The 27171-nt window shown below is 40.1% G+C and overlaps 2 protein-coding genes across 7 annotated transcripts; one reads left to right on the top strand and one right to left on the bottom strand.

The window, feature by feature from the left end:
• Positions 1–7949: 7949 nt before the first annotated feature.
• Positions 7950–17423, bottom strand: UTP15 (UTP15 small subunit processome component). The gene is made up of 12 exons (XM_055791415.1): positions 17123–17423; positions 16641–16733; positions 16371–16555; positions 15808–15986; positions 14365–14490; positions 13608–13743; positions 12372–12456; positions 9944–10093; positions 9673–9774; positions 9339–9472; positions 8797–8855; positions 7950–8288 (listed from the first exon to the last, which is right to left on the bottom strand). The coding sequence occupies exons 1-12, from the start codon at positions 17210–17212 to the stop codon at positions 8083–8085; spliced, it is 1545 nt and encodes a 514-aa protein (XP_055647390.1). The 5' UTR covers positions 17213–17423; the 3' UTR covers positions 7950–8082.
• A 54-nt stretch (positions 17424–17477) lies between these two features.
• ANKRA2 (ankyrin repeat family A member 2) lies at positions 17478–26235 on the top strand. 6 transcript variants are annotated; one of them, XM_055791389.1, is made up of 9 exons: positions 17478–17562; positions 18313–18709; positions 20486–20644; positions 22011–22076; positions 23559–23656; positions 23812–23937; positions 24326–24392; positions 24485–24565; positions 25640–26235. In XM_055791389.1, exons 2-9 carry the CDS (start codon positions 18421–18423, stop codon positions 25693–25695), a joined length of 942 nt encoding a protein of 313 aa, XP_055647364.1. In that variant the 5' UTR covers positions 17478–17562; positions 18313–18420; the 3' UTR covers positions 25696–26235. The 6 variants fall into 6 exon arrangements, with proteins under 6 accessions (XP_055647364.1, XP_055647365.1, XP_055647366.1 ...); XM_055791390.1 differs by having other exon boundaries at positions 17494–17552; XM_055791391.1 differs by having other exon boundaries at positions 17521–17547.
• The last annotated feature ends 936 nt before the right edge of the window (positions 26236–27171 follow it).

The raw sequence follows: 27171 nt of genomic DNA, 5'->3' as shown, positions 1-27171 counted from the left end.
AATCGTAAGTGTATGTGCTGCTTTACTAGTGGTAATTTTGTAATAGCCTGTAATACTGAAATATATACCTGATTTGTTACTGATTGCCATTAATATTGATTGCCGTGACTGTTGAAATGTTTACTTGCTCTCCTGGTAGTAATTTTGTGGAAATTTGTAATAGGTTACCTACTTACTTTACTAATCATAAGCATACTTGCTTTCTTAGTGGCAGTTCATAGTGATATGTAAAACAGTAAAGAAACTTAGGAAATAAAGCCTCCATGTGCTTGGGTATTAAGGAATCCTGCAAATCCATCATTGTGATCTCTGTGCACCCACATATGACCCTTTAAGGTCATGAGACACCCCCAGGTTTCACTGATTGTTTGGGCTCTAGGTAAATGCTCCTTTTCATGTGGTCACTGAAAAGTTTTATTTGTAATGAGTCATGTCCTCATTCACCTGGAAAGTAGTCATTAAATTCTGTAAGAAAGTGAACATACATAATCTATAAGAAAGCCACCTAGCAGATGCTACTTACAACTTCATCACTGAAACTCTTAATTGGTTATCAAACAACAGGTGCAGCTAATAATGCTAAATAAGAGAGCAAGCACAGTCCATTCCCTCGTCCTGCTTGTCTTTCTGTATGCAGGTGTCAAAACTGCATTAAAATTACAAACTTCTGGTATTTTATAAACAGTGATACAAACATGAGGTTGTAAAATTACTTTTCAAATGGTCACTCAACATTACTTGAGAGCAAGCAAGTGTGCTTTATGACATAGTTATACAAGCTGCAGATGGGGATGGCAAACAAGACAGTGCTGCATTTAGGAAGGAGAAAAGTATATCCTGCTATTTTAATTACTGTTTTAATTTACACAGAAGACTGTAGTAAATTTTGTAACCATCTAAGAACAACTGTGTCTATTAAATTAAATTTCAGAAGCCTTCCATGACTGAGCACCGAGTCTTTAAACAGAACTAGTTCAGCTACAGTACAACAAAAACAACATGTCTAAGATGTAATAAGGAACAAAATGATTTTTAATCAGAAGTACAGCGAAAGCCAGCAATAGTAGCTGAAACCCAATACCTGATAAATTCAGATCGCCAAAAGCCAGCGCTAATCATCATCTATTTTCACTTCATTTGACAGTGAAGGATATGCAGGGAAAAACAGAAGTGTGTATAACAGTTTCTTCATAAAAACAGCTTTAACATCTTTTTGTAAATTCAGATAGTGATGCCACAAACGTACCAGATTGTAAGTTCCCTTTCAGCTGGGTGTCCTGGTTTTGGCTGAGACAGAGTTAATTTTCTTCCTAGTAGCTGGTGCAGTGCAGTTTTAGATTTGGTGTGAGAATAATGTTGATAACTTACTGATATCTTTGGTTGTTGCTAAAGTAGTGTTTATACTAAGTCAAGGGCTTTTCAGTGTCTCAGGCCCTGCCAGCAGGAGGGCTGGAGGGGCACAGGAAACTGGGAGGGGGCACAGCTGACCTGAACTAGCCAAAAGGATATTTTGTACCATAGGACGTCCCGCTCAGCATATAAAGCTGGGAGAAGAAGATGGAAGGGGGGAACATTTGGAGTGATGGCCTTGTCTGCCCAAGTAACCATTATGTGTGATGGAGCCCGGCTTTCCTGGGGATGGCCGAATGCCAGCCTGCCCATGGGAAGTGGTGAGTGAATTCCTTGGTTTGTGCATGCAGCTTTTGCTTTACCTATTAAACTGTCTTTACCTCAACCCACAAGTTTTCTCACTTTCCACCTTTCAGTTCTCTCCCCTATCCCACCGGAGGGGAGCGAGCAAGTGGCTGTGTGGGCCTGAGTTGCTGGCTGGGTTAAACCACAACACTGAGGAAGCAGCATCATAATTCACAAAATAGCTGAGGTCTGGGAGCTCATCTAGCAGCCATCCTTCCCCTCCACTCCCACACATTCAGCTCCCTGAGCAGAAAGGCAAAGACAATTTAATAACCCCATGGTTACGTTAGCACTCCATTCCATCTGCCAAATGAAAAGTGGAACTACTGACTCTCACCCACACTGGAGGGAGCATACTCTTTTTCTCAGTGTGTACTAGTGACGCTAACCCAAATCTGAGAATCATTCATGCGGAGAGGAACAAAATCAGCTGGGTGCAACTGCTGACATGACCAGAGTTTGCCTTCTGAAGACCAGAAGAGGTCAGAACAACTTCCTAGAAAGAGCAAAAAAGCACACAAGGAAAGGATTTCTCTAGAACTCCATTCCAGACCTTGTGCTGGAATGTGCAGTTAGTTAAATTTGAGGGTGACATCTTCAGAGCCACAGTCTGACCACACCTTGTTTGTCTTCAGTAAGCCTTAGCAAGGTAATGGGGGTAACATCAGTTTTCTGAATCCAAATATAAAGTACATACACTCACAAGATGTGGTTACACTCAAACTACTGAGTTCTTTCATAGAATCATAGAATACCTCAGGCTGGAAGGGACCCACAAGGACCATCGAGTCAAACTCCCTGCTCCTCGCAGGACTACCTAAAACTAAACTGTATGACTAAGAGATGCTCCTTGCACTCTGACAGGCTTGGTGCTGTGATCACTTCCCTGGGGAGCCTGTTCCAGTGACCAACCACCCTCTCAGTGAAGAACCTCTTCCTAATGTCCAATCTGACCTTCCCCTGACACAGTTTCATTCCATTTCCTTGTGCCCTATCGCTGGTCACCGGAGAGAGGGGATCAGCACCTCCCCTGCAGCTGCCCCCCTTGAGGAAGTTGCAGGCTGCAATGAGGCCACCCCTCAGCCTTCTCTTCTCCAAGCTGAGCAAACCAAGTGACCTCAGCTGCTCCTCACAAGTCTTGCCCTCGAGGCTTTTCACCATCTTGGTCGCCATCTTCTCAACACACTCTAATAGTCTGGTGTCCTTATATCGAGGTGCCCAAAACTGCACACAGTGCTCAAGGTGGGGCTGCACCAGTGCAGCGTAGACTGGGACAGTCAGCTCCCTTGACCAGCCAACTCTGCTGTGCTTGATGCACCCCAGGACATGATTGGCCCTTCTGGATGCCAGGTCACACTGTTGACTCATACTTAAGTTGCCATCAACCCAAACTTCCAGGTGTCTTTCTGCAGAGCTGCTCTCCAGCTTCTCATCCTCCAGTCTGTATGTATAACCAGGATTGCCACATTCCAGGTGGAGAATTTGACACTTTTGTTACATTTCATACAGGTGGTGACTGCCCAGCTCTCTGGTACACCCAGATCTCTCTGTAAGATCTCTCTCTACCCTTGAGGGAGCCCACAACTCCTCCTAGTTTATTACCATCAGCAAACTTGCTTAACATACATTTAATTCCTGTGTTCAGATCGTTTATAAAAACATTGATGAGAATGGGCTCTAAAATCGAGCCCTGGGAAATACAAGTGGTGACTGGCGTGGTGTAACTCCATTTACTTTTAACTCTTTGAGCCTGACCCATCAGGCTCACCCCAGTTGCTCACCCACTGTACTACAGACTCGTCTAGCTTTGTGCTGGGTAGGTTATCCAGAAGGATACTGTGAGAAATAGTACCACCAGAAGCTTTGCTAAAATCCAAAAATAATGCATCTATGGGCTTCCCTTGCTCAACTAGATGGGTAACCTTGTCATAAAAGGAAATTAAGTTGGTTAAGCAGGACTTGAACCCATGCTGCCTATGACCAATGACTGCGTTGTATCTCAAGTGTTTTTCAATACCTCCCAGAATAACCTTCTCCATAATTTTACCAGACACCAAAGTGAGACTGACAGGCCTGTTATTAGCAGGGTCTTCCTTCTTTCCCTTGAAAATTGGGACATTTGCCAGCTTCCAGCTGACTGGGACTTCTCCAGGCTCCCAAGACTGATGAAAACTAATGGAGAGATGTCCTGCAATGACATCCACCAGCTCTTCCAGTACTTTCAGATGAATCTCATATCGCCCCATAGAATTATGTGAATCCAGCTGGAGCAGCAACTCTCAAACAAGTTCAGGGTAGGCCGGGAGTTTATCACACACACACGCCAGTCAGCAACACAGGGCTCTGGGCGTCCTGGGACCCATCATCAGTGTTGAAGGGAGCTGAAGGCATTAAACATGTCTGCTTTGTCTACATCCCTATTTGTGAGGTGATGAACCTCATCAAGCAATAGACCGATGTTCTCTCTGATTCACCTTTTCATCAGCCTGTTTCAGTTCATTTTTGAAACACTCCACACAGCTCAGTCATAATGTTAGACCATAAAAATACTTCAGTATTTTCTATTTTCTCATCATTAGTTACTCAGCTTTGAACAACTTGAGCAATACAACTCAGTAAAATGTAGCAGCATGGTTGTCAAAGCCTATCTGTTGAAATACAAAGGTATTTACCCTCAAGAAGTTAGAACGTGTAATTGATCTAGCAATAAAAGTTTCAATCATTAGCAGAATGAGTCCAGGGAAAAGAGATCAGTGTCTTTCCAGAGAAATGTTCAGTTGAAGGCTTGATAAAATCAACCAAGTGACCAACCAGCTCATCTCTCCCTTTCTCCCATGTAATTCAGGTGGGTGAACACAGGACAGAGGAGTGCTGAATTTGCTGTTCTTTTTGAAACCCAGTCTATTGCTGGTTGCGCTCAGTTAGAGAAGCCTCTTCTCTTGCAACTCTCCATTCTAACCCTGCTCCTGAGCTGTGACAGTATTCAGGGCTGGGGGGTATTCCCTCTTTCCAGTAAACAGCTGCAAGACAAAAAATCCTATGAAAAAGATGTCAGAAAAGTAACCAACATGCTTTTTGTCTGTAAATATTTGCTCTTTGAAAAGATAATTTTAAACTATATTTCAAAGACAAATCAACCCAGTAATTCCCAAATGACCTAGAAGTCAAGGAAGATGCTACGTGCAATAAATCCCCACTTTTTTGCATAAGCAGAATATATAAAGAATATCCTTTCCCCAAACAGAATACCCAGCATTACATCCCCTTCAATCCAGTGCACAATTAACTATTTTAATATGTTATTTACTATTAAATATTTCAGTTCATGACAGTCCACCTTAATACTTAAAAATATTAGATTCTGGGGCATAAGGTAATGCACAACTAGAAAAATAATTAATTTTCATTTAAACAAATACAATTTTTACCAGTAAAACAAAAGTATGCATTCCTGGCACTGCAGTAATGCATTTTAAACATTCACCAGCACAGAGAGACCACTGCAAACTGTTACCTGAAGGAACTTCTTTTCCTACTATTTTTTTCAACCAGCAGCCTATTAAAAAGCCAGAATTTTAAGTTTTATATTAATATTATGATTAAATAAAACCAGAACATGAACAACAGGCACCACAGTGGTAATGACAGCATCTTACACTGGCTGCTCTGCAACTTAATTATGTAGGTACTGAAGAAAAATCTGCATGTTCGAAAAAAAATCTTACTAAATGGAAAAAAAGATAAGTATTAATTTTCATAACAGACCAGACCAGAGACACAAAGAACTGACAAGTTTAGCAAGCAGACTGGGTGTCATGTAACAAATACTAGCTTTCAACACAGAAGTAATGAATCCAGTAGAATTTGTAATACAATCGGCTGCTTTTACTCAAGTGGCAGAAAACCAGTTAGCCAGTCAGATAAAAGTCTTCAAAATTTCATTTTAGTAGTCTTGTTAGAAATTAAGATCTTAAATAGCATTTGTTTTCCATGGTTTAATCAGGTTTCCATTTGTGTAGATGGTACCTTACACCTGCTTCCAGCTCTGCCTTGGCAAACTCACTTGGTACAATAGCATGAATGGTAAACATCATAATAAATCAAATTACCATAAGATCATAGAATCATAGAATGGTTTGGGTTGGAAGGGACCTTTAAAGGTTATTTAGTCCAATCCCCCTGCCACAGGCAGGAACATCTTCAACTAGATCAGGTTGCTCAGAGTCCCTTCCAACCTGACAGTGAATGTTTCCAGGGATGGGGCATCGACCACCTGTCTGGGCAACCTCTTCCAGTGTCCCACCACCCTCATCTTAAAAAATTTCTTCCTTGCATTTAGTCTGAGCCTACCCTCTTTTAGTTTAAAACTGTGACCCCTTGTCCTATCACAATAGGCCCTACTAAATGTCTGCCCCATTTTTCTTATAAACCCCCTTTAAGTATTGAAAGGCTGCAATAAAAGTCTCCCCAGACCCTTTTCTCCAGGCTGAACAACCCCAACTCCCTCAGCCTTTCCTCAGAGGTCCTCTCCTCTGACCATTTTTGTGGCCCTTTTCTGGACTTGCTCCACGAGGTCCGTGTCCTTCTTCTACTGAGGGCTTCACAGCTGGATGCAGTACTCTAGGTGGGATCTCACCAGACTGGAGCAGAGGGAAAGAATCCCCTCCATTGACCTACTGGCCACGTCTCTTTTGATGCAGCCCACGACACGGCTGGCTTTCTGGGCTGTGAGTGAACATTGGCTTTTGGGGGGTATCATATGTATCCAGCTTTTCACCCACCAGTATATCCCTAAATTCTTCTCCACAGAGCTGCTCTCCCTTTGTCCCCCAGCCTGTACTATGAATACATTTCATGTTAAGGTCAGTGGTTCTGAAGCAATGGAACACTAGATTGCCAAGACAAATGTCCACCTTCAAGCACTACTGAAAGCTTATGGAATAAGAAGGCTCTAGGAACAGCCTTCCCCCCAACAGAAAACTCATTTTGTGTGAGGTCTCCCAAAAGATACTGCCTGATTAAGTCACGCAACTAAAAGTAGCACACAGATTTCTTAGCAGACACAAGGAAGTTCAGGTCTATTAGCAGAAATGAAATAAAAATAGTGAAGTAAGGAGCAAGGATACTAAAACTTTAAGGTTTATATGAACATGGTCTTCATTATGATCTATTATCATCCTAAGTCTTCAAAACCAACAAATCCCCAAAACCAGGAAAATGTGTTGCTCACATGGTAATTTAAGAGCAGACCTCTTACACTGCTCCATACTTTTCAGTAAAGATTGTTAGGATTTTAGGTGGAACTTGCAAAATTGTTCAAGTTATTTCTACCACTGATACCCATCTTTCATGGCCACACTTAGGCAAATTACTTTTGTGGGACATTCATATTGTATTTCAAATAATTTCCAGACCTGGGGGAAAATGCAAGTCACAGGAAACAGATCAAGGACAAAGTTCTACCCTACTGTCATCCACAGATGTTGAGCAGCCTTTGGCACACTCATCTTTCCAAAGTATACCATCCTCCACCAGCACTGCCTGAAGTTAAAATAAATCATTACCTCTGCATTCAAATACACACTGATAACAACGTCGACTCAAATTGCATCTACGTATGTACATTTAAAGTGACAGAATTACACAAAAATTGAGTTCTTGTATTCAGCTAAGGATTTCCTCACTGTGTTTAGTTTACTTATTCACTACATGAAATTTTCATTCATTTCCCTTTAGAAAGAAGAATTACCTATTTTCTAGAGGGTTATAATTTATAAATACATGTGCACTATTTAAAAAATGAAACTAGTATTTTTCAATATACATAAGCATGCACTTATTTTCTTGAGTAATTTTGCTGTTTCCTATGAATTCATGAAAGTCTGAAGTGGAAATGAAGCAGGCAGACAAAACACAATGTAGGCAAATTTTATCAAATTCACATATAGCTTTATTCCTATATTCAAGTATGTGAGATGGGGTATTAACCTTAAATAAGGACAACATCAAATTAGAATTAGACAAACATAAATTATTTTCTGCTCAATAAAAATCAAAGTGTTGACTGATTGCCTAAATCAAATAATGACTTAGTACTGGATGCATAAAACACTCTTTAAAAGCTACATAACTTTAGAATAAAACTTTAAAATCCTGTATTTTGAAAAATATTTCACTTAAGATCTTGAAAATGTTCCCGTTTCTCTGTCTTTAGCAATTAATCCTACTCAGAAACACAGTTTGGAAGACAGAACTTCAACACAAGTAGTTTATTTTCTAAGTCGCTATCATAAAAAATTACCAGGAGAACAAGTTACATATTTCAAGTCCGCTTTATTTTTGTGATAATTTGTTGTGATGGTTGTCAGTCAATTACTCCTACTTGTTTCAATAACCTCTGTCAAGACCATTACTTTTGTTCTCTTCTAGATAAGTAGCTCTTTTCTGAGTAAAAGTAGCAAACAGTGTATCCATCATTCCCAAAACTTCTAGTAGTTCTTCTTGATAGTCAATCTCTTTTCCTATGGCTTCCTGAAGTTTCAAGAATTGTCTATCAACAATCGCTGACTGCCCAACCACAGGCTGATAAATGTCTGTAAAGAAAAAGTCATTTAAGAATCCACATGACTACAAAAATGTGAAGATTGTATTAGCTAGTTAGAGATGCATTTAAGGAGTCTTGCGCAAGTCCAACATCGTGGACAAGTAAGACATCTTTAATGGTGTTCTGAAAACAGTTTTAATTATGTATGTACTCACAGTAACAGTTAAAAAGTTAAACTAACAGAAACAGAAGTTTTTACAACCTCAAATACTATTTTTACCTCTCTGGAGAAGTGGAAGTCACTTGTACTGTGGAAGTATAGAAACAAGAAGTATCAAAGATGCTTAGAGACCATAACGAGCTTCCTGCAGCCACTGCCTATCAGATACTGACTGTGATCAGTTATTTAGCAGTAACTTTTTGAATCATTCTTTTGACACTTGAGTTCATACTTATAAACAAATCCATAAAGGTTTGGTTTCCTAAAAATGTAACATTTTTACGTTGATTCCAAGTTAGCTACAGGGCTTTCAGAATCTTGTGTGTGTTGTACTTACCAGTGATCATATCTGCAACAGTCACCAGTACAGAAGTAAATCTAGGCTCAATCACACGCCTGCAAAATTAGAAGACATCCCAATTTTACTGGTTTTGCCAGCCATATTCCTCCCACCAACAAGCAGCTTTCTCATACAGGCATACAGATAACTTTTTCTTCATCATGGGACAGGAGTCAGAAATGCAAGTCAAAAAAACCCTACATATGTGGTGTTTACCATCCTCCTTTCAGGAAGGCAGTGAGAGTTGGAGGACTGACAAACAACTCACATATATGAAGACTCGAGTTTCATCGAAGAGACAGAAAATAACAAGACTAAGAATGTCTGGCAAAGAAGTAAAAGATACTCTCTCATACTATCAGCAAAATTGTTTTGTGCTAACAGGTAAACTATTTCAGTACTATCCCAGACCCTGGTACCAGAAAACAGAAGGCATATGAGATTTCAAGAGTACCACTATTCCACCCATGACCTGTTGAGACTCTGTGGCAAAAGAAATACAGGTCTCAAAATAGTCAGAACTCAGGTTAAAATAATACCTTGCCACAAAGGTAAGAAGGAGATTAATTTGCTTCTCATCTCGGCCTGCAAGCGCACTCCTCAGTGTTCCTCTGCGATGCAGCTCCTGCATGACTGCAACAGTAACTTCAGGAGTATAAAGCCTGATGGGTGGCTGGAGATATACAAGAAGAGTTTAGTACCAAAGCAACATCTTTACACACAAAACAGGGCTAATATCAGCAAAACCAAAAAGGAATGCATGCAAGTTTGATTCCTTTCTAGTCATACACTGAAATAAAATCAGTTTGACATACAGAAAAAATCCACATGAGATGACAGCACACAACTCTGAGACAAAAACCAATGCCTTACCTCCAGTACTGCATCAAGGGCCTTGGAAGACTGAAAGCTCTTCAGCAGCTTGTCATATTTCCTCAAAACACGTTTTACAGGTTTACTGACACAAAAATCTTCCTAGAATTGAAAGACGAGTTCAGAATAAGACACATACACACATGATGGATTAGATGTATTACCATATCTTCCCTCCCTTCCCTGTCTTCGACTTAGCACGCTCAAAAAAAAAAAAAACCCAAAACTTTTTGAGCAGTACTTCAATATACATTTTCTTACCACCCCATACCTGTTTTGGCATGTAACTTCTTCCTTTCACATAGGTTCTATATGCTGGTTGTCTTTTCTTTTGAGACTTTTCTTTCCTCTCTTCAGGTTTTCTGTGTTTAACATTTAGTACCCCATTGGTCATACCCACAACTATGGTTTCATCTTCAGGCTGAAATGAAGAAATCACAGTTAGGAACGTAGTCTTTTATTTGATGATGCAGGCTCTATCATGCAGATTTTAAGTTTTTATGCTTCATGATAAAGTACCATGAAGAATATCTAATCACAGTATCATAGTAACTTAAGTTGGAAGGCACCTCAATGAAGTCCTGTGCTCAAATACCTTGTTCAAAACAGGGACAACTTCAAGGCTATGACTGTAAGCAACACTATCCATCTAATAAACCTTTAACAAATACCTAGAGGGACTACAGCCTGAGTAGTGAATCAAGCTCAAATATGCATTAACATCTTTATGTAAGTATAATCTGTGACAGTTTTTTTCAACGGTGTACAGCTGCCCTTGTCTATTACATGCCATAGATCAGACATTAACATCACCGGTAAGAAAGCTATCATAGAACAGCAGAATTTTGAGAAACAAGTGAAAGTTGTTCAAAATACTAGTCACTGGTAAATTTCACCTACATAACAAAGGTTGCATGTATTTGATGCTAAAGATTGTAATTTTAGATGATGCACTGGAGAAAAACACGGATCTGCTACTATTAACAGATAACTCTATGAAAACATTAAATGTTGGCTGAATACTCAACTGCTGGTGAGAAGAAAAAGAAAACTAAAAAGCGTTAGGAATTACTTCAGAAGAAATAAAAACTAGAAAGTCACTATGCCACTGAATAAATCCATTGTTTACCCACATCTTAAATCCTATGTGAGTCACTGTTAAAAAACAGTAGCAGTTTCAGAATAAAAGTATCAAAAAAAACCATGGAGAATAAAAGATTGGCTTGATTTGAGACAGAACTCTTCAATATGGGAAAAAAAAGACAATCGAGGAGGGATATGATAAAAGCCTGCAGAATTATGACAAGTATGGATGGAGATCAGCTGGTCAACGTCTCATTTAGGGGCATCAAATGAAGCTAATGAAGGTTCAAAAGAAAAAAAGGAGGCAATTCTTTGCTCAAGTAGCACAAAAGTGGAACTCCTTGTCAAGGAATCTAATGAGGTTTAAAAGTTTGTCCAAGCTCAAGGGAGACTGGGCAGGTTTATGTAAAAGAAATACTTTGAGATACACAGGAATTACACTCTGATGAGCTAATTTCTCATCTGAAAATTAGCCTGGAGGTTGGGAGAGTATCAGGAAACTTATCATACACACTTGCCCTGGTTTTAGTTTTCTATACACATCTACTTCTGGCTACAGCTGAAAGCAGCACCTGGAATTAGACCAGCCTTTGGTCTGACCCAGTTGAGCCAGTCTTATGTTCTCATGTGACCATTTAAAATTCAAGTGTTTTAGTCAACAGGAAACAAAATATTTTGTTTCAAAAGATACACACACAGCTTTAGAGATGCCATACTACAGGTACTGCACATTTTGCAGCTGCTTGCTGTAGAGGCTTCAACAGTACAGGGTTTTTTTGGTTCTGTTCCCTTCACTTAAACTAAACTAATTCCAAATTCATTTAGCTCTAGCTCCCTAAGGAACAAGAGAGGAAATGAAGAAAGGAAGACACCCCTTCACATACACGTTCCCCTAGGCTCCAGAAAAGCAGAACAATAGTAAAGTAGCAAATGTAGTAAAGATCCCTCACAGTCCCTTTCACATGTCCTTCAGAGACTACGAAAAAGGGTAACTACATGATGACAGCATTGTTTTAAAAATGGAGATGCTAGCCTCCAAATTTCTGGCCAGCAGGTCACTTTCCCATTGAAACTCAAAACGTTTTGAAGAAATGAGAATCTTGGTTTTCTGTTTCCAGGACAGTAAGATGCATGCCTTGGCAAACAAGTTTGTTTATCCTCATACCTCATGTCCTCTCCTCTCTTCCTCCTCAGAACAACCTGACACAACCTTTTAAGACAAATTCACCCTATTCTAAATTTCTCAACAAATGAACTACTTTCTTTCTTTTATCACTACCACACAAGAGGACTCACAAGGTTCCTTAAAGGCAAAAGATGACTATAATCTTAGTCAAACAACTTCCCTCTAAACTGAATACTTCCCCTATGATAAATACTGTCTTTGATAAATGCACAGTTTTGTACAGATCTGATCAAGTAACATCTGGTATCTGAATGTATTATGTTTAAAAACTTAATGCATTTTTTACTCAGGAGGAATATATTCAGTCACCTCACTTTGCATGTACAGCATTCTGAAACACCCAACAGCAATGAAAGCAAAAATTAATTACTCCAGTGACTTAAAAGGTATCAGTAATTACCCTGCCTAGAAAAACATCTAATACACTTACCGACAATGCAAGACTGAGGATAGATGTTGCATAGTTAAAGCTGTGGACTACTTTGTAGGAAGTAGTACTGTAAATCTTCACATGCCTATAGAAAAAAGTAATGATTAAAACCTCATTACTAATGCCTTGTTGTTGACACTTTACAGGAATTTCATCACACTCAACTTCTATAGATCATTAAAGGAAACTGAGTATTTATTTATACAAAGCATTCTTCAGACTACCACTGAGTTTCTTAGCTATTACCTCTCTTGCAACAAAAAAGTTCCATTAAAAGATACACAGAAGTCAAGAAAGGATTAACCCCATCCAAGAAAGATGAAAATGGGGCAAAGGCAGAAGAAGAAATTGAAAGCAGATGTAGTGACTATCTGACTTCAGCAATGCTTATTATGAATTACTAAGACAGCATTTCTTCAAATTTGTTCTTAAATTTTAAATGTAAGATCTAATGGCAATGTCTGGAAGTAAATCCATAGATATTCTCACACATGTCTGCTCTTTAATGATTTCGTTGAAGGCAGGAAATATTAAACAAATGGGAAAACAAAACATTATCTTACAACAAGTATGAACTTCAGTGTTGTGAGCACTGAATGACAGCTGCACAGCTAGTGTGATCCTTCAGCTTATGCTTTGTAATCATAAAGTCTGAGGAAGCCTGGGAAGTACAGGAGGGAGGAAGAAAACAGACCACTCTCATTTCAGACCACTTTGTATTTCTGATGTTTCAGACACAACAGATTGAGTACTAGTACTCAGCAACTCAACCCAAACAAATGAACAAAAAAAGCACAGAGGACATATTTCACCTGTGCACCTTGGGTGCAAAAAGCAACAGCACAGAGACACAAAACCCAGGCTCTTTAAAGGTGAATACTAATACACTTTCAGTTATTTAAACTGTATTAAAGTAAAGTTAAAACTAGGTACTTCACAGAGACTGAAAAGGTCAGTTTAGAGATTCAGAAAAGTGAATTCTTATTCAGAAGTTCGCCATATGTGCATCCTCAAACAGCACATGCAACCCTTACTAACGTTCAGGCTAATATGAGAAGGTTCATGTGTATTGCAGTATGTACCTTGGCCCAAAGGCATATTTTCAACTTATACCTCTAACAGCTGAAAGTGTTTTAAGTGCAAAAAACATGCACAGATTCACACATGTAAAATAACTTTCAAAGGCAAAAAGTCTTAAAGAATTTAAATCACAACACAGACACAATATATACTAACCTGTCCAGGGACCCTGACAATAACCTTTGCCCAGAGCTGGTAAGGCATAAACAAGTTACAGTTTTATGGTGATTTTTAAGTGAAACTAGCAACTGTCCGCCTTTTAGCACATCCCAAACTTTGACGTATCGACCTCCTGTGAGAAGGAAGCACACAAAACTGTTTGACACACGTACACATTTACACTTCTCTGGAAAAGTTTTCACATAGCAGTACAGTGCCTCCTTTGTAACACCTTTCTGAACCTATTCACCATCCCCATCCATTGTGACCATCTCCTGGGACAAGACACGTTACAAGCCTGCTCTAATTTTTTAGGTCATTCTGCAGGCACAGCTGAACAATTAACATACTCATTACCAAAAGAAAAATATCTAGATACCACTGGGTTACAGGTTTTCTGATGCAATGGCAAGAAGAAACAAAAAAACTTGTCATCATTAAAAAGGGGATACAGTCCCATCTTTCCAAAACTTCTTAAGTATGTTCATTCCTTCACTTTAGCACTGGGCTAATTAAAGTCTGTATCTTGTATTTAAGAATTATTTTATTGGAGTTTTCTTTGGACCAACTACAAGAAAATCAGATCGGAGACAAAAGGGCATTTACCTTCACCCTCCACACCAACACAGATTCCTAAAGATGATCTTTGAGAAATCCACCTGTTGCATCACTTACCACTTCATTACCGAAAGAAAACACACAAGTATTCCTCAAATTAGGGCCACAGAAAATAAACTCGATTTCACTGAAGTACCTGCAGATACTAGAAGCCCACCAGAAGGAAACAGAAGCACACTCTCCACAGGCTGACCATGTTCTATTGTCATGACACTACTTTTTGTTCGTGCATCAAACAGTTTCACAGTGTGATCATAGGAACCTGCAAACAACACCATAAATAGCTTCAGTTACATAATCTCAATTATTTCAGCAACTAAAACAGCTACATCCTATAATCTGAAGTAGCTCCTGCCAAACAGAAACAATTTTGAACCATAAGCTTAGAAATCCCTGTGGTTTACCTTGGTTAATTTGCAGCCTTCAAGCAATACAAGTCTTCTAATTCTACCCTAGCAACATGTCAGGCCTTAAAAGTAATTTAAGTCTGGATTTTATTTCCCTTCCAGTAATCAAGTATATTTATAACAATAATCATCACGCAACCTGAAGAAACCTAGCCTCTTGTGCCTCCTAAAGTAAGGAATACTTTTTTACACAGCAATTTACCACAGATTAATAGAAAGCTACTGCTAGGAAAATCAAAAGCTACTGGTTTCAAGTAACTCCTCACACAACCTTTCATTTTTAAGTCTGCCAGTTCTGGTCTATACAAACTACAATAGTACTACTGTCCTCCTCCAAAACCGCTTAAAACAATTCAGTCAATCCCAACTAAAGGATGCATTCACAATATTTTCTTAAAACTTTCACAGCCCAGTCAGAACAGTTCCATTAACCTTAACAGGCTAAAGCAGTAATGTAGAAGAATGGCTGCAGAAGCATGGCCCTAGAATCTCTGAAGATCTGCACAATCCAGGCCTGGTATTAGAATAGGCCTGTAATCAGAACTGTACTGAAGTTGCTGTGCTGAAGTTAACAAGAAAGGTAGCCTTGAGCTATTCTTGAATCCTGAGACCAAGTAATTATGTTGTGCCAACAGGCCGTGGCTGTAACAAGCTACAGCTGCTGGCAAAGCAGGTGCAGGGCCAAGAAAGATAGGGACCGGTATGGGAAAATAGGGAGTAACAAACTACAAGGCTGCAGCACAGCAACACAATTAGCTACATGGATAGAATGCTCATTTTAGTCATGATAATTAGGGGCGTGAGAACCGCGCATGTTTAGAAACTACTACCCAATTATATTTCTGCTTTATGAATATGCATGTGTATAGGTTCTATATAAGTAGTGTTAGAAACTAATAAAGTTGAGCAAGATGCATAACTCATATTGAGTGTCTTGACTCTGGCGAACCCTTCTTCCAACACAGTAAGATGTTAAAAATGAGTTCATTCAGATCTTCTCTACAAACAGCAGTGTCAAACTTAAAAAGCAAGCAAAAAGGAAACAAAGCAGGAATACAGGTCCTTCATATTTAAAATATAATAAACAAGATCCTACTGTATCAAAAACTATCTTCCTGCATTTTTCTTCAATTCAATCCAGAAGAAGCATATATAAAAAAATTGATTCAAACCTGTTATAAAGACATCTGCGTTCACTTTACTTGCACAGCCGCATCTCACATAGTCAGTGTGTTCACTGTAAGAGACGATGTCTGTACCACTTGGAATATCCCACAGATATGATGCATAATCATCACCACCAGAAAATATTCGGTATTTATCAGACAGGAAGCCCACTACATGAACAGGTCTAGAAACCAAAGCCCACAATATCCAAAGTTAAATTATATACTTGTTTCCAGAAGAATTGGTCTGTATGAAGAGCTTATTAAAGTATTCTCATCAACTTAAAAGTCAAAGCATTTACTGTTGGAATTTACAAAGCCTCTCTTTAGAGATTAAAAACACTTTAGTTTTTGTATTTCCAGCTAGAAAACGGTCATGCTGACCAATGCTTTATCTAGGCACTGATATGATCAGCCTTAAAGGTTTTACAGGTCTACTAGAAGCTCATTCAAAAGCTGTAATTTCTGCTGGGATCAGTATTATTCAGATTTTCAGCAACCGGCAAAGCAGATTATGTAAATACACCAAACATGCTTATGCACACAAAGGAAAAATAACACTGTCTTACTTAGTGTGACCATCAAACTGTCTCAGTGGTGCTCTTCCACTAACGTCAAAGAGGTGAATGCTACCTTCCTCGCTGCCAGCAACAAGCAGATTGCCATCATCTCTATACGTGGCACAATAAGCAGCGTCTTTGAAGCGAGAAAATGTTTTCATTGGCTCCTGAGAATAACGACCGTAAATGTGGATCTAGCAAAACAAGAAGCCGTTAAGTTTGCTCATATGACACCAACTGAAGGACAAGAAGATAAAAAACCTCAGAAAAACCACTTACCCTTGAGGAGGCTGTGACAGCATAGTTATATGGAGGAACTGGGGAGAAGTCAATCTTATTTATCGCACCAAACTCCTTTATCTGAACAGGTGTCTAAAACAATTGCGATAAAGATCATTAAATGCACATAAGCACCACCGAAAAATGAAAAAGGCAAAACAAAACCTATCCTTCCTACAGAAAGCTCCACTCAGAACCGAATCACGTTCCATTCACGCACTACAAGTGCCCCACTAACCGTGTGTTCTGAGGAAATGAAACACCTCGCTCGCTCACGCGTGTTTCAGAACGCTCTGAGCAGCTGCACGAAAGCGGATAACACGATACCTTCAGCCGGTACCTGCGCCTGCCGGGCCCAGGCGGGGTGCCCAGAGGCCTGCTCCCGGCCCGCTGCTACAGCGCCGCTTCCCACCCAGCGCCGCCGAGCAGGCGCGGACGGGCACGCAGAGGCCGCCCCCAGCGCCCCGCGGGCTGCTGCCTACCTTGTAGCCCCGCCAGTACACCGTGTCCTGCGTGATCCGCTCCCCGAGCCTGGGGACAGCCGGGACCGCCACCGGCTTGTACGTGGCCATGGCTGCGGAGGAGCGGGTGGCGCCGGGCGGGGCGAAAGCCTGCGCAGCTCCTCCTCAGGCAGCGGCGGCCGCCGCGTTACACCCCGGCCTGGCCCGGCGGGTGCCCCTCCAGGAGGAGCTCGGTGTGGGCGCCGCCAGGAACGAGGGCCCTGCCGCACCCCGCCGCCTGCGCCGCTATGGCGAGCCCCACGCCAGCCGCGCAGAGAGCCAACACGTGTGGGCGATGCGTCATCAGGGGGCGACTCTCCGCAGCCAATCGCCGCCGCGCCGGGGCAGTAGGACGTCACTTCCCCCGCCCCTCCGCGGCTGGAGCAGCGGCGCCGAGGCGAGGTGCGGTGCGGTGCGGTGCGGTGCGGTGCGGTGCGGTGCGGTGCGGTGCGGTGCGGTGCGGTGCGGTGCGGTGCGGTGCCGGGAGCGGCGCGGCGGGCCCGCTCGCTCCAGCCGGGGGGTCCCGGGCGCCCGATAGTCTGTGGCGGGCGTTGCCGCAGCCGCAGCCCGCTTTCGGGCCTTTCGCCCCGGAGCTGGCGGCCCGTAGGGCGGGTGGAGCTCCGGGAGTGCCCGGGGCTTCCAGGCCGCTCTGCCTGCCCGGCGCTGCCGCGGAGCTCCGAGAGAAGCCCCGGGTGTTCTGGGGTGTTTTACTGTCATCAGGCTGAATGGGGTTTGTTGTTTGACCACGCGTCTGTTTGAAGCCACTTATTTTACTCGCGGTATTAGAAGGCGTAGGAATCGTAAGGGACATAAAGTCACTTAAACTATTCCTTCAAGTCTAATGTTTTTAGGAAATAAAATAATATTATATCTTGTTACTGTTGTGGTATAAGTGTGATTGACTGTGGTGGGCTTTCTGTTGCAATCAAACTGATAATTTTGTGTTTAGATGAAACTCGTACTGCCTTCATTACAAAATTTGGCTTAAATATCCCCATGATAAAACTCCAATGAAGGATTTGATCAATAGCTTGTAACAGAAGTAAGACTGATATTTCAGCAGGGTTTTTGACTATCAAAGCCAAAGGCCCTAAGCTTAGGTGAAACCAAGTTTGGTGTATTCTTATGCTTTACTTCACCAGAACATTGTTAACTTGTGTTGTGTGTTGCAGGTTGCTCAAGCGTCTGGATCTGACTAGATACAGTTTGGTTGGTCAGAACTGCTCTTGGCTAGAAACTATGAAGAAGAATTTTGCATAAAACTTTTACAGACTAAGACCATGGCATCTTCAAAAAATTTAGATATTGGGGCCCAGTTAATTGTGGAGGAATGTACAACTAGCTACAACCTTCCACCCATGCCAGACATTAAAGTGGAGCATCAGCTTGAGTCTAGCACGGAGGAAAGCCCAGCTCAGAGTGTCGCAATGGGAATGAAATTCATTTTGCCCAATAGATTTGATATGAATGTCTGCTCACGATTTGTGAAATCTTTGAATGAGGAGGACAGTAAAAATATTCAAGACCAAGTTAACTCTGACCTTGAAGTGGCATCTGTCTTATTTAAAGGTTGAACTTCATGATACAAATTACGTGTGGACTGTGTCATTCTGTTACGCTGTTATGTTTTTTTAAAAGAAAAAAAGCCTCAGCCTTATATGTGTGTTCATCAGTAAAAGTTTTCTAAAATTTGTTCCCCTAACACTTTTATTATATGCTTAATGGATTATTAACGCAAAATTAATTTCCCCAATATTACTCTTAGATGATGTTTTTAAACTTATTTTGGTTGAAAAAGTAGTGGCACAAAAAGTCTCTAATGTAGTTTAATAAGAGCCAATGCTGATTATCAATACAAGCTTACTTCTTTTGTATAGCACGTCCTACAACATGCTACACATGGCTGAATGTATGTATCTTTACAAAATACTACTGAAAGCAATATATGGTCATTTATTTCGGTTTCAGTAGCTTTCTGCAACATATTTTATCTTTTCACTGGTACAGTTACAAAATTAAATGTGGCTGTACAAAGCCTGTAGTTGTAGTGATTGGCTTACCAGTCCAGCTTCATACTGCTTTAAGATGAAGGTTGCTCTGATTGTGTATCCCTGCAGCTCATCTTGAGCTATTGCTGGCAGCTTCATCAGAATTGATCTGTGCTTTTTTGTGGCTGAGCATATCAATGGAGAACAGAATTGAGACTTCTGTCTATTTTCCCTTAACAGTTGTGGTTTCCAGTGCTCACTGCCCTATTTCAGACTGTTAGTAATGTATCTTTTCCCCAAGGTTGAATTTGACAAATAGAAAACACAGACCTGTTGTGGATTTTGGTGGTTTCTCTGACTTGTATTGTTTGGCTTCAGTTCAGCCACTGTAAAAATCAAACTTTTTTTGATTTGCAGGCCCTAAGAGCTTACTATTGGAGCTGCAGACCTGAATGGCAAACTTAAACTGATCAGCAATAGGGTTGTTTTTTCTTGGGTAACATTTGTGGACCCCTTAGAATTAGTCCTGCAGATCCAGGGACCACAGGTCAAAAATCCTGGTAGGTCTCTTAATTTGATCAAGTCAGCTGTAGCTATTGGATTAGCAAACAACACGTAATTTCATTTTTGTCCTGTTACGCTCTACTTCTTTCAGTTGGTTCTCTCCCTGGATTTGCACTTGAGTTTATGATCTAGCTAGAAAAGTTAGAACAGATGAACAAAGCAGTACTGAATGACTTCTTGAATTCTACGTGGTGACTTGCTGTTGCATTTTATGTAAGTTAGTGTGGAATATCTCTCTTCCAGCTGGATAAGTATTCGTAAGGCATTCATAATGCAGTTAGAGTTTTATCCAACAGGAATGGAAGGAGTCCTGGTAAAGAAAATTAGTGAAGGTCAACTCCACCCATGTGGTGGACTGGTTAGGCAGTAAGCAAAGGAGTGAACTGAGCAGTTGCCTGACTGCATGGTTGACCAGAGCTGTGTCATGTTATTGTGCTACAGAGTGTTAGTAAGGGCATGTCAGGCAAAGTGAAGCCATTCTACCTGATAAATCCATGCCAGGTGTGTTGAAAACCTAGACAAAGGCTTACCTCATTTAGTCACCAAGGTGTCTCTGGGTGTCGTTATGCCATATAGAACATGGGGTAGCAGCATTGTTTTAGGCTAGAAATAAATACAGCCCTTCATTCTGCTCTCAGAATACACAGTGCAAAAAGCACGTCACAAAGCTTATTTAACATGGGGTTTATGGACCTTGTGAGTCTGGTGCTTTCTAGTTGACTTAGAATCTGTGGCTTGCTTTTAATGGTCTTACTAGCACTGAAATCCTGTCTGTTTTCTCTGTTCAATGTAGCTGAATGCAACAGCCATACTTCTCCTTCCCCTGGTATCCAAGTAAGACATGTTTATACTCCATCAACTACTAAGCACTTCTCACCAATAAAACAATCAACTACCCTAACTAACAAACATAGGGGAAACGAAGTCTCTACAACACCTCTGCTTGTAAACTGTAAGTATCCTTCTGTCTTACTGTTAATAATCATTTTGTGAACTGTGTGTCAGATGCTTGACAGATTTTTCCAATTTTTTCTTTGGTACTGTAATTAACTTTAATATAGGAAGAAAACATTGAGAATGGTCTTGTGTAATTTCACATGGTTCCACCCATAAAACAGTAATCTACTTGCTATATTGAATTAATGATTGAGGCATATTTTCCAGAAAGGATCTAATTCTTGATTTTAAAAATACAGGTAAAGATTTTTCTGACCCTTTCTATGCTTTAAGTTAATTTGTTTCATGTACTTGTTTTCAGAACTTGTGTATCTTCTACAATTTATTAAAATTAGATGATTGGCAAGTGCTACAGACTGCTGCAAATGTGATGTTAGTCACAGATCTTGAAAGTCAAAAAGGGAGTATTATTTATGGGGGTTTGTTATTCTTAATTGTCAAACATTTTCTTCATAAATTCTCTGTAATTTACTTCATCTATAAATTACTACTTCTACAAATTACAAATCCAATATTTAGAAAATGAAAAGGCCACTTGCGTGGGAAAAATTAATCTGGAGCTGCAACCTAGGCCTCTGAACAGAATATGCAGTCTTGCAGGAAAAAAATCATGTAGTAAATAGGAAGAGGGCAGTGAACACTTAGATGTTATGCAATCATCTAATTTTGTTGTTATATAATGTGGATAACCTGAGCACCTTTCAGATCTGCTCCAAGTTGTAATTATCAAGAACATGCACCTGTGTAGAGTTAACTGTGGGATCAGGTATTTTTTTCTTCATAATCTCTTAAGAATTCTTCTGCTTTTAATGCTTGGTACTTTTTATTAAAAACAAAATAAATGTAAAAACCCATTTATTTCTTCCCCTGTAGATGTCATGTTGTGTATAGTTTTGTAATGTCTGATCTGTTCCCCATTGTAGTGATTGAGAGTCACTACTGGCTTTATTGAGCAGCATGACAGGTCTCCTGATGGCATATGATCTCTTAGATATCATTTTTAAACTATACAGCCTTAATTTACCAGAAGATGCTTACTTTCATTTGATAAATGTTCTTAATGTGATCTTTCATTGCTGACTAAGCAGCAGAGAAGAGAGTGTGTTGCCTTGTAAAGATTCAGTGTAGGAAGTATCTTTGCTTTCCAGTATGATTTCTACATTGGTTAAAAATTTACCTAAACCTACAAAACTTTTTGGTTTTTAAGATAGTGATTCTCGTGAGTATAAGCTAAAACCTATCTACAGTCTCAAATGCAGTTTCTGTGCTGCTCAAGCCAATGGACATGTTATGCCCAGCTCCAAATAGAGCAGAAAGAAAACTGGTGTGTGTAACACATGCTTTTGCTTCCCTTTTTGCAGCTTTGTCAGTTCATCAACTGGCTGCTCAGGGAGAAATGTTGTATCTGGCCACGCGTATTGAACAAGGTGAGACAGAGGGAGGTTAAATGCCTGCCTTTTTGCCTTGGGGAATTTATACCCTGTTGTGCTTGACCTTTTCCCCCAAAAGCTGTATTAAAAAAAAAAAAAAAAAAAAAAAAAAAAAAACCAACAGAACCACTCAATTCTGGTACAAATTGAAGGCCATTTGAGGTACCTGTTCTTTGCAGATATAGACTATTGTTTCATATTAGTCTTTATTTGCTCATTGCTATGATTTTGGGTTTCAAATTAAACATTAGCACTAATAGGAGTTGTAGGTAATTCCCTTCCTCCCCCTGCTCCCTATATAGCTATCTAGGTAATCCATGGACATGAGAAGAAAGCATCTATTAGTTCTATCAGAAGATTTAATTTTATTAACTGTGTAATTTAAAACACACTTCTATTAATGGTGGCTTACCTGTTCTATTTCATCAATCAACATATAGAGCTGTATGTTGGCTCACACCTGCAATATAATAGAGCTGCTCTGAGTTTTGTGATAGTCTTCAAGTGTGACATTTCTGTGTCCATAATACATATACAAAATTTCAACTATACATATTGTATTGAATTGAGTATTGTTAATAGTATATTCTTATTGTGTTACTAGCAATCAGCCATGCTTTCAGTGTATCTTTGTTGAAATGTTCAGTGATGCAGGTAATGAGTTGCCAAGTCTATATACTTTGTAATGAGCTGTGTATATGGAAAGCAAATAAGATTCTGAAATGTCAGTAACAGTTAAAAAAGCACATTATGGTGCTATGATAAGCTGAGGATTTGTTTAAGTACTTAAATCTTAGAATCATTTAGGTTGGAAAAGACCTTTGAGATCACCAAGTCCAACAATTAATCCAGGACTGCCAAGTCCATCAGCAAACCACGTCACTAAGCACTGCATCTACTACATTAGATATCTTTTAAAAATTTCAACTCAACTATTTCAGTCAGCCAATTGTTTTAAAAGTTTTTTTCCTTCTTCCAGCTGCACTACAAGTAGACCTTAATGGTTTCCACAAACACCCTGTTGATTCCATGAACTCTGAGGGGAGTGGAGTTGCTTTACAAATTTACAAGACTATGTGGCTTGCTAGTAAAAAAACCTCACTTTTTACAGTACAATACAGAATGTGCTACTTTGTTTCTCAAGCAGCCCTTTTCTTTCCAAAGATAAATTTTCTAGATTACACAGAACTTGTAATATTTCTGAGTAAAAATAGAGCTTGATCTATAGAGCTTAAAAAAAAAAATAAACCAAAATCTTAAATTTTACTTTAGTTAGTTGTATTTTTTTTCTTCTTTCTTGGACCATTGATATTGCACCACCATTGGGATAGAATTTTGGTTTTAAAGTTAACATGAGAACGACTTTTAGGACACACTGATGCTTCAGTCCATTCACCATTGACATGTCAACACATTTCACCAGCTCATACAATGCGCAGGTGAAAGGGATCACAAAGTTGCATATTTTTCTTTAAACAGAAAATGTAATCAATCATAAGGATGAAGAAGGATTTACCCCTCTGATGTGGGCTGCAGCTCATGGGCAGATAGCAGTAGTGGAATTTCTCCTCCAGAATGTAAGAAAAAAACCTACACTTCATTTTAAATTTCAGTTTTCCTTCCTAAGTTTTCAATGTTGCTATACACTTTAAAGTTGTAAAGTTAAGTTCTGTGTAAAATATCATGTTAAAAAAGGGCATGGTTAATTTGAAATTTTTTTCTTTTTTTTCAGGGTGCAGATCCTCAGATTTTGGGGAAAGGGCGAGAAAGTGCACTCTCACTGGCTTGCAGCAAAGGATACACAGATATTGTCAAAATGCTGCTGGACTGTGGAGTTGATGTCAATGAGTATGACTGGGTAAGACCCTAGCCTGAATTTATGTCGGAGGGTACTCTGGTCCAGAGTTTAAAACAGGGCACAGCACTGGCTTGGGTCTGAAAATTGTTCTACCTCTTCTGAAATATCTGAGAGTTTCAAAACTTAGATAGGGTAAGAGAATTTGTCCCTACTAGTTCTGACTTCTTGGTGAAAAGAGAATGAGCATAATGCCGAATCCTTATAGAAAGGTAAGTTTACAGTCTAAACAGTAGACAAAAAAAGATGGAAATTTTGAAAAAATAGAACATCATTTTTATAGAACCTCTGAAGTCTGTTATTGATACATAGAAGTATACTGGTGTGTTAAGGAATTACAATTGCAGACTGCTCAATCATTAAGTGTCAAGGCTTTTCTCTGCTTTTGCAGAATGGAGGTACGCCTCTTCTGTATGCAGTACATGGGAACCACGTGAAATGTGTAAAAATCCTCCTTGGTAAGCAGACTGTCTAAACTGAATTATCAGTAATAACATACTATCACTTGTCATTGTCAGAAATACAAGGGTTTTTTTCCTGTTCTACATAGAAAGTGGTGCTGATCCAACTATAGAAACAGATGCTGGCTATAATTCCATGGATTTGGCTGTAGCTTTGGGCTTTCGGAGTGGTGAGTATTGCAAATGTAAATTCTTTGATTTTTATTTTTACTATTCTTTGTTTTTGTAGCTGCTGTAATAGCCTAGTAGCGGTTTTGCAGAAGATCCCTGTGCTAAAAGTCTTAATACTCCTAAATGTATCAGCCCAAAATGGGTAGGAGCTTCTGTCCCCACCTCAGAAAGCCAGGTACCTAGTAAGAAAGCAACACTGACCTGGATTTGCATCTGTGGGCACAAACAGTGGTGTGTAGGGCTGATGCAGCCATGACCCTGACTGCTGCTCCCTCACCCTTGTACAAAGGAGTGTGTGTTGCTCTGGTCAATGCTAAAGAGGCCTGCTCTCTCTCTGGTCAATGCTAAAGAGGCCTGCTCTCACCCTGCTGCTCTTTTGGTTGACGTTACGTGATGTACTTTGCAAAACCTTCTTTCCCCTGTCAGACTAGCTCTAGTATATCTTGGAAGGAGACAGTAATAGTGCCAGGATCAGTGAATTAGGCAACCTTACTTGGCTCTGGAAAACAGAGGCAAAGAAAGAACTCTCCATTGTTTTTCCCTTCTGCTGCCTTCAGTTTGAAAGCTGTGAAATGTCTGCCGTTACAGAAATGAACTGAATCAAAAAATAAGCCCAGCACTGCATGTGTAGCTTCTCCAAGCTGAGCCCTGTGCTTGTGGGGGGCAGGGATGGGCAGTAACTTCACAGATGCCTAGATGTAGGACCGCTTCAAGAGTTAAGTCTCAAAATGTTTCACAGAAGTAGTTCCTAATAAACTGGTTTTCCCTACTTTCCATTTATAGGCTTAAAAATTTGCTTTCCATATGCTATCTGCTTATTCAAACCAGAGAACAGATCATCACCTCCAAAAACAATCATCTGCCTTACTGGGTGTATTGTTTTTGCGTTGTATGAGGCTTTTATTTTCTGCAGGGATGCAAACTCTCTTCCCAGGGTGAATTTATTCCTGTCTGTTTTTCATTATATGATTGTACAGAACAAGCTGGCATCTTCCAGGAAAAAATAGTACAACCCTAAAAATGTGAAAAAAACATTGAACACTGATTAACCTGATTTTTTTTCTCTACTTTAGTTCAACAGGTTATTGAGTCACATTTATTAAGGCTACTTCAAAATATCAAAGAGTAGTGGCGGGCTCTTCTGCGGTTCTCAGTTCTTGGCTTGGAGATTTGACCTGCTTTTTAGCCCTGCAATCAGTGACAAGGGTTGGTTGTTTTGTAACTTTACCTCAGCTCAACTATTGGCTGGTTTTAGTTAAGCCTTTTAATATTCTTCCTCTTTTTTTCACTATTGTTCATAGAAATATGAAATGTCATCCTTTCCTTAAATATATTTTGTGTAATTTTAGAAGAAAAAGGCAGTTGTGCATGAAAAACTTTGTAAATAAAACCACTTTTGTCCATCTAAATGTTTACACTGAGTGCAGTGGGTCACACTGTGCTGTCATACTTTATCACATCACTGATACATACTCATGGGAATAAATCTGTTTAGATACTGAGATATATTGCCATAGAAGATAGATCTCTTCACTGTTAATAATATCAAAATGTGCACCATGTGTGATTGTTTTCCCAGACCCCCAGTTAATATTAATCTGTCAGCTTTTGTCTTAAGCTCCATCTTAAAAATCAGACAAAAAGTTGGTAATGAATTTAAGGACTCTGATGATGGTAGTTTAATTCCTAGCTCTTTCCTTTCCACCTGCCTTCCTGTTGTAGTCCTAAAATAAGTAGGCCAGGATGTCCGAGGCAGAAGTTTCTCTGGTGTAAGGAAGCCTAATTGCAAGTGCAGGATTCCTAGCTCCTAAATATCCGCCCTGCAGTGGCTGAAAGCAGACATCAGCTGTCTGGGAAGAGAAGCCAGAGCCTACTGCATTCCAGCATTCTTAGCTGAAGTGCAGTCCTTTGGATCGCAGGTTGGAAGGGACCATAAGGACCATCAAGTCCAACTCCCTGCTCCTCGCAGGACTACCTAAAACTAAACCGTATGACTAAGAGATGCTCCTTGCACTCTGACAGGCTTGGTGCTGTGATCACTTCCCTGGGGAGCCTGTTCCAGTGACCAACCACCCTCTCAGTGAAGAACCTCTTCCTAATGTCCAATCTGACCTTCCCCTGACACAGTTTCATTCCATTTCCTTGTGCCCTATCGCTGGTCACCGGAGAGAGGGGATCAGCACCTCTGCTGCCCACTTGAGGGTGTGGATGTCACCATAAGTCTGATGAGTGGCTGAGGGTGGGGACAAGACAGCCCTCCCATTGAGTCATGATGTTTGGAAAGAGTCCCCTTGCTTTCTGAATTCCTTCTCAGCGAGGAGTGTAGGTGCAGCTGGATCCAGTCCTAGTCTCGCACTTGGTCAGAAGTTTAAGTCTGAAGGATTATGTGTGCAGCCACTTGTCAGTGTTAATGTTTGCCTGTCAGAGTCCAGTTTAAGGACTTTCCCTGAAACAGGTTTTCAAAGCTGAAAAAATAGATAATTTATTAAAGTGACAGATAAGTTTGGAGCTGCTGTTGATTAAATACACCTACTGCGAAAATTAAGCTCAAGTTGAAAATTCAGTGCTTTTGTTAACAGTATCCTGGGTAACATCCAGTGTAGGT

Source organism: Falco peregrinus, chromosome Z (assembly GCF_023634155.1).
Source record: "Falco peregrinus isolate bFalPer1 chromosome Z, bFalPer1.pri, whole genome shotgun sequence".
NCBI classification, from domain to species: Eukaryota; Metazoa; Chordata; class Aves; order Falconiformes; family Falconidae; genus Falco; species Falco peregrinus.
This window is presented reverse-complemented; position numbering and strand designations above follow the sequence as displayed.

Coding starts and splice junctions, on each gene's coding strand:
- UTP15 (XM_055791415.1), bottom strand. CDS start 17,212: ATGGCCACGTACAAGCCGGTGGCGGTCCCGGCTGTCCCCAGGCTCGGG. Junction 15,987..16,370: donor CAGTTTGATGGTCACACTAA/GTAAGACAGTGT, acceptor TTTGGTTTCTAG/ACCTGTTCATGTAGTGGGCT. Junction 9,775..9,943: donor GAAGTTACATGCCAAAACAG/GTATGGGGTGGT, acceptor TTTCAATTCTAG/GAAGATTTTTGTGTCAGTAA.
- ANKRA2 (XM_055791389.1), top strand. CDS start 18,421: ATGGCATCTTCAAAAAATTTAGATATTGGGGCCCAGTTAATTGTGGAG. Junction 23,657..23,811: donor TGGAATTTCTCCTCCAGAAT/GTAAGAAAAAAA, acceptor CTTTTTTTTCAG/GGTGCAGATCCTCAGATTTT. Junction 24,566..25,639: donor AGCTTTGGGCTTTCGGAGTG/GTGAGTATTGCA, acceptor TCTCTACTTTAG/TTCAACAGGTTATTGAGTCA.